General features: G+C 37.8%; 1 protein-coding gene across 1 annotated transcript; it reads right to left on the bottom strand.

The window, feature by feature from the left end:
• Nucleotides 1-2,864: 2,864 nt before the first annotated feature.
• LOC135748624 (myosin heavy chain, fast skeletal muscle-like) lies at nt 2,865-13,103 on the bottom strand. The gene is made up of 39 exons (XM_065266865.1): nt 12,897-13,103; nt 12,672-12,815; nt 12,433-12,589; nt 12,325-12,352; nt 12,030-12,135; nt 11,804-11,896; nt 11,641-11,704; nt 11,454-11,552; nt 11,263-11,366; nt 11,041-11,179; nt 10,799-10,917; nt 10,490-10,639; nt 10,237-10,407; nt 9,847-10,147; nt 9,650-9,720; nt 9,457-9,544; nt 9,246-9,363; nt 9,044-9,167; nt 8,803-8,939; nt 7,946-8,201; nt 7,632-7,874; nt 7,362-7,538; nt 7,131-7,276; nt 6,961-7,051; nt 6,490-6,879; nt 6,285-6,411; nt 5,978-6,096; nt 5,700-5,896; nt 5,431-5,614; nt 5,147-5,312; nt 4,888-5,012; nt 4,489-4,797; nt 4,136-4,339; nt 3,917-4,042; nt 3,648-3,818; nt 3,410-3,514; nt 3,239-3,334; nt 3,020-3,151; nt 2,865-2,923 (listed from the first exon to the last, which is right to left on the bottom strand). Exons 1-39 carry the CDS (start codon nt 13,101-13,103, stop codon nt 2,903-2,905), a joined length of 5,805 nt encoding a protein of 1,934 aa, XP_065122937.1. The 3' UTR covers nt 2,865-2,902.
• Between the last annotated feature and the right edge of the window lie 936 nt (nt 13,104-14,039).

The raw sequence follows: 14,039 nt of genomic DNA, 5'->3' as shown, positions 1-14,039 counted from the left end.
TGACAGGTGAAGAAGCACAAATCGGCATCTTCTGCACACTGTTCAATGAGTGTTTAGCTATCTCATCTAACCACAAGGTACACCTTCTCTTCACTTTATAATGAAACACTAGAAATAAACAATACCTTATGCAATTTAATGTCATGACAATACGAATTAAGGACTTGCTGCTCTGATTTAAAACTTTAAGTTAAAGGCCTTTAATTTGGAAAATGTGAATGAATACTTTTTCAGACCTGTATTAAGTGTAATACACTATATTTTACAAGTTACTGTCAATTGAAAGTAGTTACATTACAATATTACTGTCTCTTATACAACCTTTAGTTGGTGTAGCAGACAAGTCGCCATTAGTAGTCTTTACTAAAAAGTATTAGTTACTAGGTTGAACAAAGTTAAGTAAACTTATTTTTTATTTGATTTAATTTGTAATATCAATTGCTCTGTCCAACATCTCCACTTAGTTAATTAAGATCAAAGATTTTTTTTTCTTTACTTGGTTTTATAAATGGTAATATAAACGTGATTCTCAACATAAACACATTCAAAACTATGTTAGTACTGTGGAGAGAAATACATAAAATCTGCTGAACATGGATCATATAAGAAAACACCTGAAAATTTACTTTACAAAATTTTTATTTACAACAAAACAACATCAATAATATAAGAGCTTAAACCTTTATGACATTTTATTAACAAATATTTAAGTAGTAAAATTTCTTATTCTGTTTTTATTCTGTGAAAAAGCTGAAAATAATTAAAATATTCAGGCGCTAAGGATTATGGGTATTCCTCACAACATTTACTAATCATTTTAAGTTCAATTTACTTAAATGTTTTAGTTTAAAGAATTTATCAAAGTGACCACATAAGTATGACTCTGCATTCTAAGTTTAATGCTGCTTATAAATCCAGAAGGGTTATGTGTAGGCCCCCAAGCCAACTAAAATCATAATTTTATAAGCACAAGGAAGGCGTCTAGCATAATACAGTAACAATCATGTGAACAATTTTCACATACTCATTTTGTACTTAATATACAATTCATATAAAAAAATCTTCTATAGTACTCTTAAGAACATCTAAGTATACTTATCTGTTATATTTTGAGGCACCATGAATATGAACTAAAATGTGCTGAAATGTATTTTAAACATTTATTTAGGTAACTAAATAATTTATTTTAATACAGAGTAAAAGCACATTTAGTTCATATTCATGATGTCTCCAAATAGCACAGATAATAACACTTAGATGTTCTTAAGATTATATTAAGAAGTACTAAAGAAGATTTTTAGTATAATAAGTACAAAATTTGTTTGTAAAAATAGAACACTTTAAGTTAATAATAAAGGCCAATTAGCACTGGTCAGAAAACTACCAACAGACACCCACAGACACCCACATTCTAAAGTCTCATTTACTTTGATCCGACAACTGCCAACATGTGTTTCACACTGGTCAGACAGACTCCAACAGACGCGTCTGTTGGTGTCTGTCTGACCAGTGCGAATTGGCCTTAATAAGAGTGGACAACTTTTTCACCAGGGGGTTCATTTACGGCTGGAGCTGATAAACCAAGTTCACATAACATCCCCAGATGTGTTGTTGATCCGCTTATATTTTATCAAGGATGCATCAGGAGATTACTTATGTGGACGTTTGACAGCTTAGTTTCCCAAAATGCATTTCGCATCAAAGGCAATGGAGCTTAAAACCTGCACAATATTCGAAATAGTACTCTTTCTGTGTCATAAAATGTAGTTTTAAGAGCAGTATAATGTATTACATTTTGGAAGTAAGTTGCCCAACTCTGGTTATTGTTCCCTTTTCTACCTACCTGTTGTTGCAAATGAAGTTGTATTTGAGACTGTCAATTAATCAACTAAGTTATTTAATAATTACCACTTCATATTCCTTCATGTTTTTAATATAAACACTGAATAAAATGTGAATGTTTACACTTACAAAGGCAGAACAGCTGAAACGTTTGTAACTTGCATCTCCTGTTCTAGTTAATTGTATTAAAGAGATAGGTCTCATCACCTTATCAGGTGGTAGAGCGCGGAAAACGCTTAGATTCATTAGAAAACTAACATTTTTTTAAATGCATAGGTTTAATAATAAAGAAGCATCCCAGTGTAAGACCTCAAGAAACTTTTTCAAATTCATGGCAAAGAGTAGCTACTTTAAAAAAGCTAAGACAGTATTGATTTGTTTTAGATGCTTTTGGTAGCAACATAATTCCTGGAGCTACAGTTGTGTTATTTCATAGTTTTAATGAGTTTACTATTATTTTAAAATGTGAAACAAAATGATAAATGTTTCCAAACCAACTGAAGTGTACATTCAGTACTTACAGACTATGTTAAACTTTTAACTTTCTCAATGCAAAACAAGTTGACAAGGTTTGTCTACAAACTTTAATATCTTTTTTTTAAAACCATGTTAATAAAGTTAATTTAAAAGACCCTAAATGTTATTTCTTCTTAACTTGCTTACAAAGCCACAGATTGAATGCTTAATTCAAACTAAGACTTTGTCTTTCTAGTGGTCGGTTGTAATGCAATTTAAAATTCTGCATAGTTTTATGCTTGTCTTTGTGATTTTGGTAATTGATGTGATCATTTGCAGTGTGTTGGTGCTTTGCTGCAAGTTTTAAACCCCCAAACACTAAAATTGATATTTTTTGTTAAATGATTGTGGTATTTTCTAACAGAAACCTCTAGGGCTGAAGTTATATTTTATGCATGTCCACAATTTGGATAAAATGTTAAATAAACCATTTGCATATGGTGAAAAATGATATTAAGGTATAGACAAGTTGATGATTAAAAAATGTTTATTATGTTTTCAGAATAACCATTGTAAATTATAAGTCAAGCTTCTGCTGTGTTCTCTATTCAGCGGCCTCTTTGCCCTTGAAAAACAAAGAGATAATGTCAGTCTTTGATTTGTGCTGGCTATCATAATTAAAGACAATTTAAATTGACATTTATCAGTTATTAAAAGTTACCTTTCCAGCATCGCGGCTCTTGGCTCTGAGTTTGTTTACTTGAGACTCAGCAATGTCAGCACGCTCCTCTGCCTCCTCCAGCTCATGCTGCACCTTCCTCAACTTGGACAGGTGAGTGTTGGCTTGCTCGTCCTGCAAAGTTAAGAACAGTTAAACAGGGTACTAGAGATCTCAAATGTTTGTGGGTTCTTTATTATAATTCTCAAATCAGATACTTACAGCTTCTTCAGCCTGTCTCTTGTAAGCCTTGACCTTCAGCTGAAGCTTGTCAACAAGATCCTGCAGTCTGTTGAGGTTCTTCTTATCCTCCTCAGTCTGCAGGAAATACGAACACGTTAGACTAAAATATAGCCAAATTATTTAAAATTATTGTTTTTCCAGATTCTTTACCTGGTAGGTGAGCTCCTTCACTCTCCTCTCATATTTGCGGACACCTTTAACAGCATCAACTCCACGTCTCTGTTCTGCCTCAACCTCAGCTTCAAGCTCACGGACCTAAGTAAGAGATATTATTAGATTAATGTTATGCAAAGAAAACATTGTTCTAAGTAAACATCACTATACTATGACAAACACTTCACAATGCCTACATCATGACTATGAAAATTGAAATGGAAAGAAAACTCACTCTGCTCTCCAGTTTCTGGAGTTGTTTCTTTCCTCCTTTCATGGCCAGATTCTCAGCCTCATCCAGACGGTGCTGCAGATCCTTAACTGTGACCTCCAGGTTCTTTTTCATCCTCTCCAGGTGAGAACTGGTGTCCTGCTCCTTCTTGAGCTCTTCTGCCATCATTGCAGCCTTTTAGATGAGTACAGATACACATTCAATTAAATGTATGAAAGTATGCATAAAATATTTGTGTGTGTGTAAAACATTTAGGAGTTACTGTTGCTCACATCAGTGATGGCCTTCTTGGCCTTCTCCTCTGCATTTCTTGCTTCCTGCACAGTGTCATCGACTTCACCCTGGATCTGAACAAGGTCAGCCTCAAGCTTCTTCTTGGTGTTCAGGAGACTTGTGTTCTACAATAAATGAGGGTTAGATTTAAACAAACATATATCAAATCTGTAGCATGGTTTCTTACTGTATTGAGAAGAAATCTGCTTAAAGATTACCTGGGAGTGCAGCAGTCCAACACGCTCACTGGCATCCACCAGCTCTTGTTCAGCCACTTTGCGACCTCTCTCTGTCTGCTCCAAAGCAGCTCTCAGCTCCTCAATCTCTGACTGCATCAGAGTATTTCTGCGCTCCACCATGGCCACCTGCTCTTTCATGTCTTCCTGTCCTCTCACGGCCTCATCAAGGTGCAGTTGGGCATCCTGAATGTAACAATACTTTTAAAATATGCTTTTGTGCTAAAACCTTTACATAACACACTTAGTTTAGATTATACAGTAAATCAACATTCATGCAACGACAAGTATGTACTCAATATATAGTAATACCCCCCAAAGCGATGTTCACATACCTTGAGTTGTCCCTGAACATTCCTCAGCTGTTTCTGGGCCTCAGCAGCCTGGCGATTGGCATGGCTCAGCTGAATCTCCATCTCATTAAGGTCTCCCTCCATCTTCTTCTTGATTCTCAGAGAATCATTTCTGCTCCTGACCTCAGAGTCAAGTGTGCTCTGCATGGATTCAATGACTCTCTGGCTGTTTCTCTTGATCTGCTCGACCTCCTCATCCTTCTCCGCAAGCTTTCTGTCAACCTCACCCTTAACCTGGTTAAGCTCAAGCTGGACACGAAGAATCTTGGACTCTTCATGCTCCAGGGTGCCCTGTTAAAATTTTTATAACAGAATATTTAAAATTTCAATGTTCATTAATAATGTTCTGGTAAGAAAGTGAATTAGTCTCCAGATACTCACTTCAGCCTCCTCCAGAGCGGTCTGAATCTCAGCCTTCTCAGTCTCTACTGTTTTCTTGGCCTTTTCAAGCTCATGGATGCTCTTACCAGTCTCACCCAACTGCTCTGTCAGATCTGAGATCTCCTCTACATGCGAGATAGGGAACACTTTTAGCATGTAGTGAACAATACACATTCTGTGATTTACTAATGTTGATTTTACACTTGTATTTTGTAATTTATTCAGATTGACTATATTCATTCAGCAATTTCTTTCTTACGCTGGAGATTCTTGTTTTCTCTCTTGAGTGTCTCCAGATGATCCAGAGTCTCCTCATAAGAGTTCTTCAACTTGAACAGTTCAGTGCTGAGTGAGCGAGCTTCTTTCTGTGCACCCTCCAGCTCTGCCTGACCTTCTTCATATTTCTGCTTCCACTCTGACAGAACCTTGGGGGAAGAAATTTCAGGGACAAATAAGTATTATTAGTTGTAGAAGGCTGAAATTAGTTTTTATTCAAGTGTTAAACAACGACTATATATCAAACAAGGACTCAGAAATGCTTACCTTGTCAAAGTTCCTCTGTTTCTTGTCAAGGTTGGCAGCCAAGCCATTGGCTCTCTCCACATCAATCATGAGGTCCTCCACCTCACCCTGGAGTCTCTGCTTGGTCTTCTCCAAAGAGGCACATTTGGAGTTCACTGCCTCAATCTGTTCCTCTGCCTCCTGTAGGCGCTGAGTCAGCTTCTTCCTGTTATGCATTTCATAACCAGCAGTCAGAACAAGCAAGCAATTTTATTAAAAGATATTTTATCAGGTTTTGTTCATATTCGTACTTGGCCTCTTCAAGTTCCTCTGTGCGCTGGATGGCATCAGTTTCATATTTGGTTCTCCATTGAGCAACCTCACTGTTGGCTTTAGACATTCCCCTCTGGAGCTCAGCCTTTGCCTCCTGCTCTTCCTCAAACTGCTCACGGAGGAGGTCACAGTCATGGCGAGCTGACTGCACTGCATGGGCCAGAGCGTTCTTAGCCTAGAAGATGAAATCCGATGTTGTTACCTTTGCCCTGCAATAACTGGCAAGTGTGCAATCCCAATGATTGTTTTGTTTTACCTTAACCTCCTCTTCAATCTGCCTCTTAAGCTCCTCAATTTGCTGAGTGAAAGCTTGTTTGCCTCTGGTGAGCTGAGAAACAAGAGCCTCCTTCTCCTCAAGCTGACGGCCAAACTCACCTTGTAAGATTTAGATACACATGTAGTAGATTAGTGCTATATATACTAAACTGTTTTTCAAACAAGCTCTAAAGCAAGTGTGTAGCAAAAATTTATAAATTACCATATTTCATTTAACAGTCTAATCTAAATAGTTAATTACACAATACTGTTATGTGCAAAAAATATTAAACTTTGTCATTTGTTACCATTTTCGGTTTGAAGTCTTGCTCTTTGAGTACTGAGGTCATTCAGCTGGCGAAGGTTCTCATCATTCTTAGACTTAATTTCACTAAGTTGGTCCTCCAGTGTGCGGCTTATCTTTTCAAGATTTGCCTGGAAAAACAAAGTCATTAAATCTTTGATAATCCTAATCATATTCACATTTATTCTTCTAGAAATAACAATTTCAACCTTTGCTTTGGCAATAGCCTCCATGTTGCTGGAGAGATCATCAATCTCCATTTTGTATTCACTCTTCTCTTTCTCAAGCTTCTGCTTGACACGTTGGAGGTTGTCGATTTGCTCTCCCAGCTCGGCCACACTGTCTGCTTGTTTCTTGCGGAGGGCAGCAGCGGTAGCTTCATGCTGAAGGGTGGATTCTTCAAGATCACGACGCAGCTTCTGGAATTCAGCTTCACGCTTCTTGTTCATCTCAATCTGAGCAGAAGTTGCTCCTCCAGCCTCCTCAAGCCTCTCACTGATCTCCTCAAGTTCTCTGGAGAGATCAGCTCTCTGCTTCTCAACCTTTGCACGAGCAGCACGCTCAGCCTCAATCTCTTCCTCCAGTTCTTCAATGCGAGCCTAAAGTGACAAGAAATCAAGCACACTATAACAATCTTGAATTTCCATTTTAAACAATGCTAAAAACGTCCAAGTAAATACCTGAAGCTCCTTGATCTTCTTCTGAAGTTGAGCACCAAGAGATTGTTCATCTTCGATCTTACTGAGCAGCTGGCTAGTTTCAAAGTCTTTCCTGTTAAAAGGAAGAAAAACCATGTATGAAAAGTCACATTACAACAAGAGTTTTAATAACATCATGTATTTTCAATTACTTCTTCAGCTTCTCATCAGATTGCTGCTTGTCATTCTCCAGGTCCATGATGGACTCCTGGGCCAATTTCAGGTCTCCTTCAAGCTTTCTCTTGGCTCTCTCAAGGTCCATACGGAGTTTCTTCTCTTGTTCCAGGGAACCCTCAAGCTATTGGACCACAACATTGACCATGTTTTAAAATTAGATGAATGAAAACAATTTAGTTAAATAAAGGTTTGAAAAATTAACTCACATCATCAACTTGTTGCTCAAGCTTTGTCTTGGCTTTGGTCAGAGTGTTGACTTTGTCTTCTTCTGCCTGGAGGTCATCCAGAGTTTGCTGATGTGCCTCTTGGAGGGCTTTCTTCTCCTTTGTGAGCTTGCCAATGCTCTCATCCTGAGTTGCCATTTCCTCAGTCAGGTTCTTCACCTGTGAATTTTTCACAAATGAGTTCAGAATTTAAAAAAAATTGACAGAATATAACAAAATTAATGAAATCTAATGTTAAATTATTGCTCAAACCTTATTCTCAGTGGCATGTTTCTCTTTTTCCACTTTAGCCAAGGTGAGTTCCAGGTCATCAATGTCTTTCTTCAGCTCAGAACACTCATCCTCCAGTTTCCTCTTCTTGGCTGTCAGTTCAGCATTGATTTCTTCCTCATCCTCCAGTCTCTCAGTTGTCTCTTTGAGTTTAGCTTCGAGTTGGATTTTGCTCTTGATCAGACCTTCACATCTCTCCTCAGCATCTGAGAGATTCTCAGTTTCCTAAAAAAAACACAATTAGAACCAGAATCCAAAGCATTCAATTTACTGAATTTACAGTAAAGAATACTCACAGAGGCCACTTGCAGCTGCAGATCATTTTTCTCTTGCAGCAGGGAAACCATCTTCTCTTCAAGCTCCTTCTTTTTAGCCTCAGCCTTTGCCAAAGCTTCTTTGCATTTTGTATAGTCCTCTTTCATGTTTGAAAGCTCCTTCTCAGTCTCAGCACTCTTCAGCAGAGGCTTAATCTTGTAGTAAACCTTCATCCATGGCCAGTGTTTGACATTCATGAATGAGCGAATGTTGTATTGAATGGTGTAAATGGAGTCCCTGATAAACAATAATTTAATACACAAAAAATATTGAACGTCAACACAATAGTTTTATAGTTTCTCAACATGATTCTTTGTGCTGTGCATTACATTTATATTTGTCACAGACTTTAAAGGGATGCTGCTTCTTAAATCTAGTAAGATGTTGTGTTGAGAATACTGTCGTATTCAGTAGATATCCATTTATTTCTTTATAGGTGCTTTTTCAATCTTAAACTGAACTAAACAATGTAATTACCAAACATGGATGAAAACTGTTTGAAGGGTAATTATGACAGTATAATTCTTTGCCATTGACAATTAGATATTTAATTCAGTGTACATTTTAATGACCATTTTCAGCACTTTGAACTCATTGAATCATTGAAGTAGGAAAATATACATTTATGCATTCGGCAGACACTTTTACAGGAGACTTTTACTTAATTTATATTTTTTTAGCAACATGTGTGTTCCCGACGATCAACCAATGACATTTTCATTGCTAACACAATACACTACTAACTGAGCTACAGGAATACAAGAAGATAAAGGTTTATAACAACTGGATTATTTAAAAAAAACACAAAGGATGTTGTATTATTTCTAACATTACTCACCTCCTCTCCATCATCGTCACAAACTCTCTCCTCATGAGGAAACCACGGCACGCAGCCTGAGTCATTGTGACCAAAGCAGCCAGTTTCTCATCACGCATCTCCTCAAGAGTACCCAAAAGACCAGCTTTGAAGAACACCTGCATTCATGAACAATAATACAAATATTAATATCTATTGCATGTGTTCAAACTAAACATCAAGATTTCTGAATCTGTGAATCGTTGTCAACCAAAGTATGAACCTTTGTGTGTCCAAATCTATACTGGTCATGGTCAACATCGATGGATCCCAGGAGTTTCTCAGAGGCCTTCTTGTTGTCCATAAACTGTCCCTCAGGGATAACACTGGCATTCAGGACCTTGTATCTGTTAAACAAGTATGAAATTGCATTAGATCTCTGAATAAATTTACAAAACGCACTATTTTTATGCAATCCCATTTACCTCTGTTTGAAGTCAGCATATAGGATTCTGCTTGGGAAGCCCTTTCTGCAGATTCTGATACCTTCCAGTACACCGTTACACCTCAGCTGATGGATGACCAGGTGGTTCTCCATAAGACCTGTAAAATGGAATAAGTTAAGAGTTCAGATATTTACCATCATTGCATGTTTTTTCAATTGTCTGAATATCTTTATGTGCTTTTTGTCTTCACCTGGAGTCTTGGACTCATTGGGAATCAGGCAACGTACAAAGTGAGGATGGGTGCTCCTCAAGTTGGTCATGAGTTTGCCCAAATTCTCCTGTAAAATTATTAATCACTTTCAGTTTGATGATTCAGTCAAATTTTTATCATTGCTGTAGAATTGTTGCATTATTCACTTTCATTATCTCATATAATGACGTACCCTGAACTGAGAAGACACGGTCTGCATGGAACCACCCTTCTTCTTGCCTCCCTTCTTGGCACCACCAGTTTCTTTATAAATATATAAAGAGAAAGACATTAAATGTCTAGGGACAAGGCCGTAATGAACCAAAACATGAATAAGAGTTTTGTTACATTGACAAACATAGTTCTATTAACACAACATGTTTATATTACCCTCAACAACAGGTGGGTAGAGAGTAGCCAAGAGTTTGACAGAAGACTTCTGGTACAGCTGCAAAACAGACTCATTCAGTGGATCCTTGTTCTTGTCCAACCAGCCAGCAATGTTGTAGTCCACAGTGCCAGCATAGTGAACCAGGGAGAAGTGAGCCTCAGCCTTGCCTTTGGCAGGCTTTGGTTTCTGGAAAGCATTGCACTTGCCAAGGTGCTGATCATACAGCTTGTTCTTGAAGGTGGTGTCTGAAGCCTTAGGGAACATGCACTCCTCTTCAAGGATGGAGAAGATACCCATGGGCTGTTAAACAATGAATGAAAGGTATTACTATCACAGTTTATGAGTTTGGAAAAAGAGAGAAATAAAAAGATATAAAAACCAGTAGGAACCTTCTCAATGAGCTCAATGCAGGCAGCCAAGTCCATGCCGAAGTCAATGAACTCCCAAACAATGCCCTCCTTCTTGTACTCCTCTTGTTCCAGCACAAACATGTGATGGTTGAAGAACTGTTGCAGTTTCTCATTGGTGAAGTTGATGCACAGCTGCTCCATGCTGTTGAACTGGAGAAAAAAATTAACATTTACTCAAAACTGATTATAAACAATTCATCTTTGAGAAGAGAGAAAAATAAATCATTCTTACATCAAAGATCTCAAAGCCAGCAATATCCAGCACACCAATGAAGAACTGTCTGGCTTGTTTTGTGTCCAGCATCTGGTTGATACGTACGACCATCCACAAGAACATCCTCTCATAGATAGATTTGGCCAAGGCGCTAACGGAGTTGTACACCTGGCAACAGAACACAAGTTAACATTTTATTAAAACTTTCTGTACTTGGGTAATAATACTGCAGTCATACGCAGAGTGTTTCACATGTACTGCACACATATATACTGCACATTATATTGAGGCAAATAATTAATTGGACATATTTTAAGGCCTACATACCTGTGGCACAGTCTGACCTTTGGTTACAAACTCATTTCCGACCTTCACTCTTGGGTAGCACAAAGCTTTAAGCATATCAGCAGAGTTCAAGCCCAAAAGGTACGCAACTTTGTCAGCGTCTGAAAATGTTAAAGTTGAAGAAAATTCATTATAACTTTATGCTGTGAACACTAAAACAAAGTAATTTTCAACTTTAAAGAAAAATACTATTCGTGACATAAACTAAAGCTACTTATTCTCACCCTCTGTGCCGTCAGGCTCAGCCTGCTCCTCACGCTGCTTCTGCTTGAACTTCATGTTACCATGATGCAGCACTGCTCCAGTGAACTTATAGATGCCCATCTTCTCCTCAGCATTGAAGCCCAGAATGTCAATGGCAGTCTGAAAATTATAGAGAGGCATGAACTTTAGGAACTGCCATATTTATGTAAAACCAGTGCCATTAATAAAATAGAATGACTCACATCAGTAGCAACCAACTCCTCTTTATCATCAATGCTTGGCACTGTGATCTGACCCATACTGCACATGGGGAAGTCGTAGGGGTTGGTGGTGATGAGCGTCATTTCTGTAACATACCAGATTGCATTAATGACAGAGAAGTTTACTACATTCACTGGCATTTTAAAGCTTTAAATGAAATACGTGCACCTACCAACCAGCTCAGGCTTATGGTTGGTCATCATCTGGTAGAAGATGTGGTAGCCTCTCTCATCTGAAAGCTGGAATGTCACTCTAGACTTCTCCAGCAGATCTATTCAGAGGATGTATTTACAGTAAATCACAAACATCTAAAGAGATACAAAGACAAGTGTGCAAGATGTATGATTTAGTCAACCTACATGTCTCAATATCAGCACTAGCAAGTTTCCCACTTGTGCCAAAGTGAATTCTGATGAATTTACCCTGTTCAAAGAAACATAGTAACATTTGAGTCAGTGTTGTGCAATCACACTGAGCTTCATAAAATTCAAACAGGTGTCACTCATGTAAATAAAAACTTACGAAACGAGAGGAGTTGTCATTTCTCACAGTCTTGGCATTACCATAAGCTTCAAGCAGAGGGTTGGCAGCAATGATCTGGTCCTCAAGAGATCCCTGTGTGGATAAAGGTTATTATGGTTATTAACACTTTGATAATATTTTGCATTAAACAAATTAAATGTAAAAAAATAGGAAGTAGTTTTAAGTTTCTTTGATGAGGTACAATTTATAGTATTATATAGAGTACCTGGATTTTGCTGGACTCTTTCTTCTTGTCACCACACACTGCAACTGTAGCAAAGTACTGAATGACACGTTTGGTGTTCACAGTCTTTCCAGCACCAGATTCTCCACTGGTTTATGAGAGATGATAAGAGAGACAGCATAAGAAGTGGACATTTTATAAGCCAACATTAATATTCTTATATTCTTATTCTATTTATTTCTAACATAGGCTAGGTAAATCCATATTTCTCTGAAATCTACTTCATAGTTCGAAACTCTTTCAAGAACTCTGTGTGAACTGTAGATTTAGTACTTACGTGATCAGGACAGACTGGTTCTCTCTGTCTGTAAATTGAATGGTAATTTTGTTTAATTAATTGCTTTGTTAAAAAAAATCATCTTGTGATTCAAGATTCTGATCTTACCAGTAAGCATGGACTGATAGGCATTGTCAGAGACAGAGAAGATGTGGGGAGGGGCCTCCATACGCTTTTTGCCTCTGTAAGCCGCCACCACTTCTGCATCGTACACTGGGAGCCACTTGTAGGGGTTCACAGTGGCACAGAAAAGTCCAGAGTAGGTCTGAAAGCAACACAGAAATGATCAGATTGCAGCCTCACAGCCATAATGAACTTGAATGCTGCTTCACTTCTGCTTAACTTACATAGATCATCCATGCTGCATAACGCTCTTTGAGGTTATAAAGCACAGAGGGTTCATTGAGATGGGTCATCATGGCCATGTCCTCAATCTTGTCATACTTGGGAGGATTCATTGGGTGGACATCATCCTCCTTAACAACTTTCTCCTATAAAAGTGATTGAGCGGACATTAGATAGTGGGTAGCGGAATGTGAATCTAGGTTTTTCAGAAAATGTGGAAACTTTACCTCCTTAGTGTCAAGGGTAATAACAGTGACTTTGGCACCATCTTTACTCTTGATTGTTCCTTTGACGTACAGCTCTTTGTCATCAACCACATAGCAGGCAGTCTTAGCATCAAAGGGTTTGTTCTGAGCCTCAACTCTCTCCTTCTCAGGCTTACGGAGGTAAATGGCAGCCTTGCCATAAACGGCCATCTCAGCGTCCGTACTCATGGTGGCGGCCTTCTGCTGAAATAAAAAAAATAAATGAGCTACATGAACAGAATAGAAATGACATCTTTTTAGGTCTAATCATATAATTCTACTGTATGTTGTCCAGAAATTAAGTCAAAACTAACCTAAATGTCAATATAAATTTGTATACTTTTGATGGTTTGTCCTAGTCTGAAGCGTACACTCTAAAAAAATTGTGCTAAATAACACTTAAAGCTTGTAATCATAGGGGAACCATTATATAGCACATATAAATCACCTATGAAGAACCAACCAGGGGTGATATAGCACCACTGCACAATATGGTTCTACACAGGTGCTACACAGGTACTAAATAGGGGCTATATAGCACTTAAAATGGTTTTCCTATGATTACGAGCCAGTGAACCACTTTTAGTGCTCTTTAGCACTGTTTGTTTTTAGAGTGTATAGAATGTAGGTTATTGTGTCATTATTAAATATCATCATCTTTACCTTTTCACACTTCCACAGATGCTGACAAAGATCCTCACACTGTAATAGACATATAAGGTCACTGTCTACATACATGTAAATACCATGCTCATTCATAAACTAAGATTAAAAGTCTTTGAAATTAAACATTAAGTAAAAAAAAACATGACTAAAAAAATTGGGAAATTGCACTATTGGAGGATTTGAGACACTATACTGTTTTTTTCTATAATCTAGTTCTTCTTATCTAGTAATGAGTGTTTCCTTAAGTGTCTTTTTTAAAGGAGTTAAAGTTCATCTTACCACAAAAACTTGGCTTGTCTTCTGGACGCAAATGTCTCCAGGTCTGCCTCTGCTCTTTATACTGTATTGGCTTTGCTAGCAATGCAGAAGTTATATATGGCTTTCTCCAAATATGGCTTTACCCTGGATGTGGGTTAAGAAAGTGTTTGGTTGGACCAATTGGTGCTGCTGCCCAACGTT

This window comes from Paramisgurnus dabryanus, chromosome 5 (genome assembly GCF_030506205.2).
Source record: "Paramisgurnus dabryanus chromosome 5, PD_genome_1.1, whole genome shotgun sequence".
NCBI classification, from domain to species: Eukaryota; Metazoa; Chordata; class Actinopteri; order Cypriniformes; family Cobitidae; genus Paramisgurnus; species Paramisgurnus dabryanus.
Note: the sequence above shows the minus strand (reverse complement) of the source record. Positions and strands in the feature narration are given on the sequence as shown.

Coding starts and splice junctions, on each gene's coding strand:
- LOC135748624 (XM_065266865.1), bottom strand. CDS start 13,103: ATGAGTACGGACGCTGAGATGGCCGTTTATGGCAAGGCTGCCATTTAC. Junction 9,168..9,245: donor TATGCTGACTTCAAACAGAG/GTAAATGGGATT, acceptor CTTGTTTAACAG/ATACAAGGTCCTGAATGCCA. Junction 4,798..4,887: donor CCGCTCTGGAGGAGGCTGAA/GTGAGTATCTGG, acceptor AAATTTTAACAG/GGCACCCTGGAGCATGAAGA.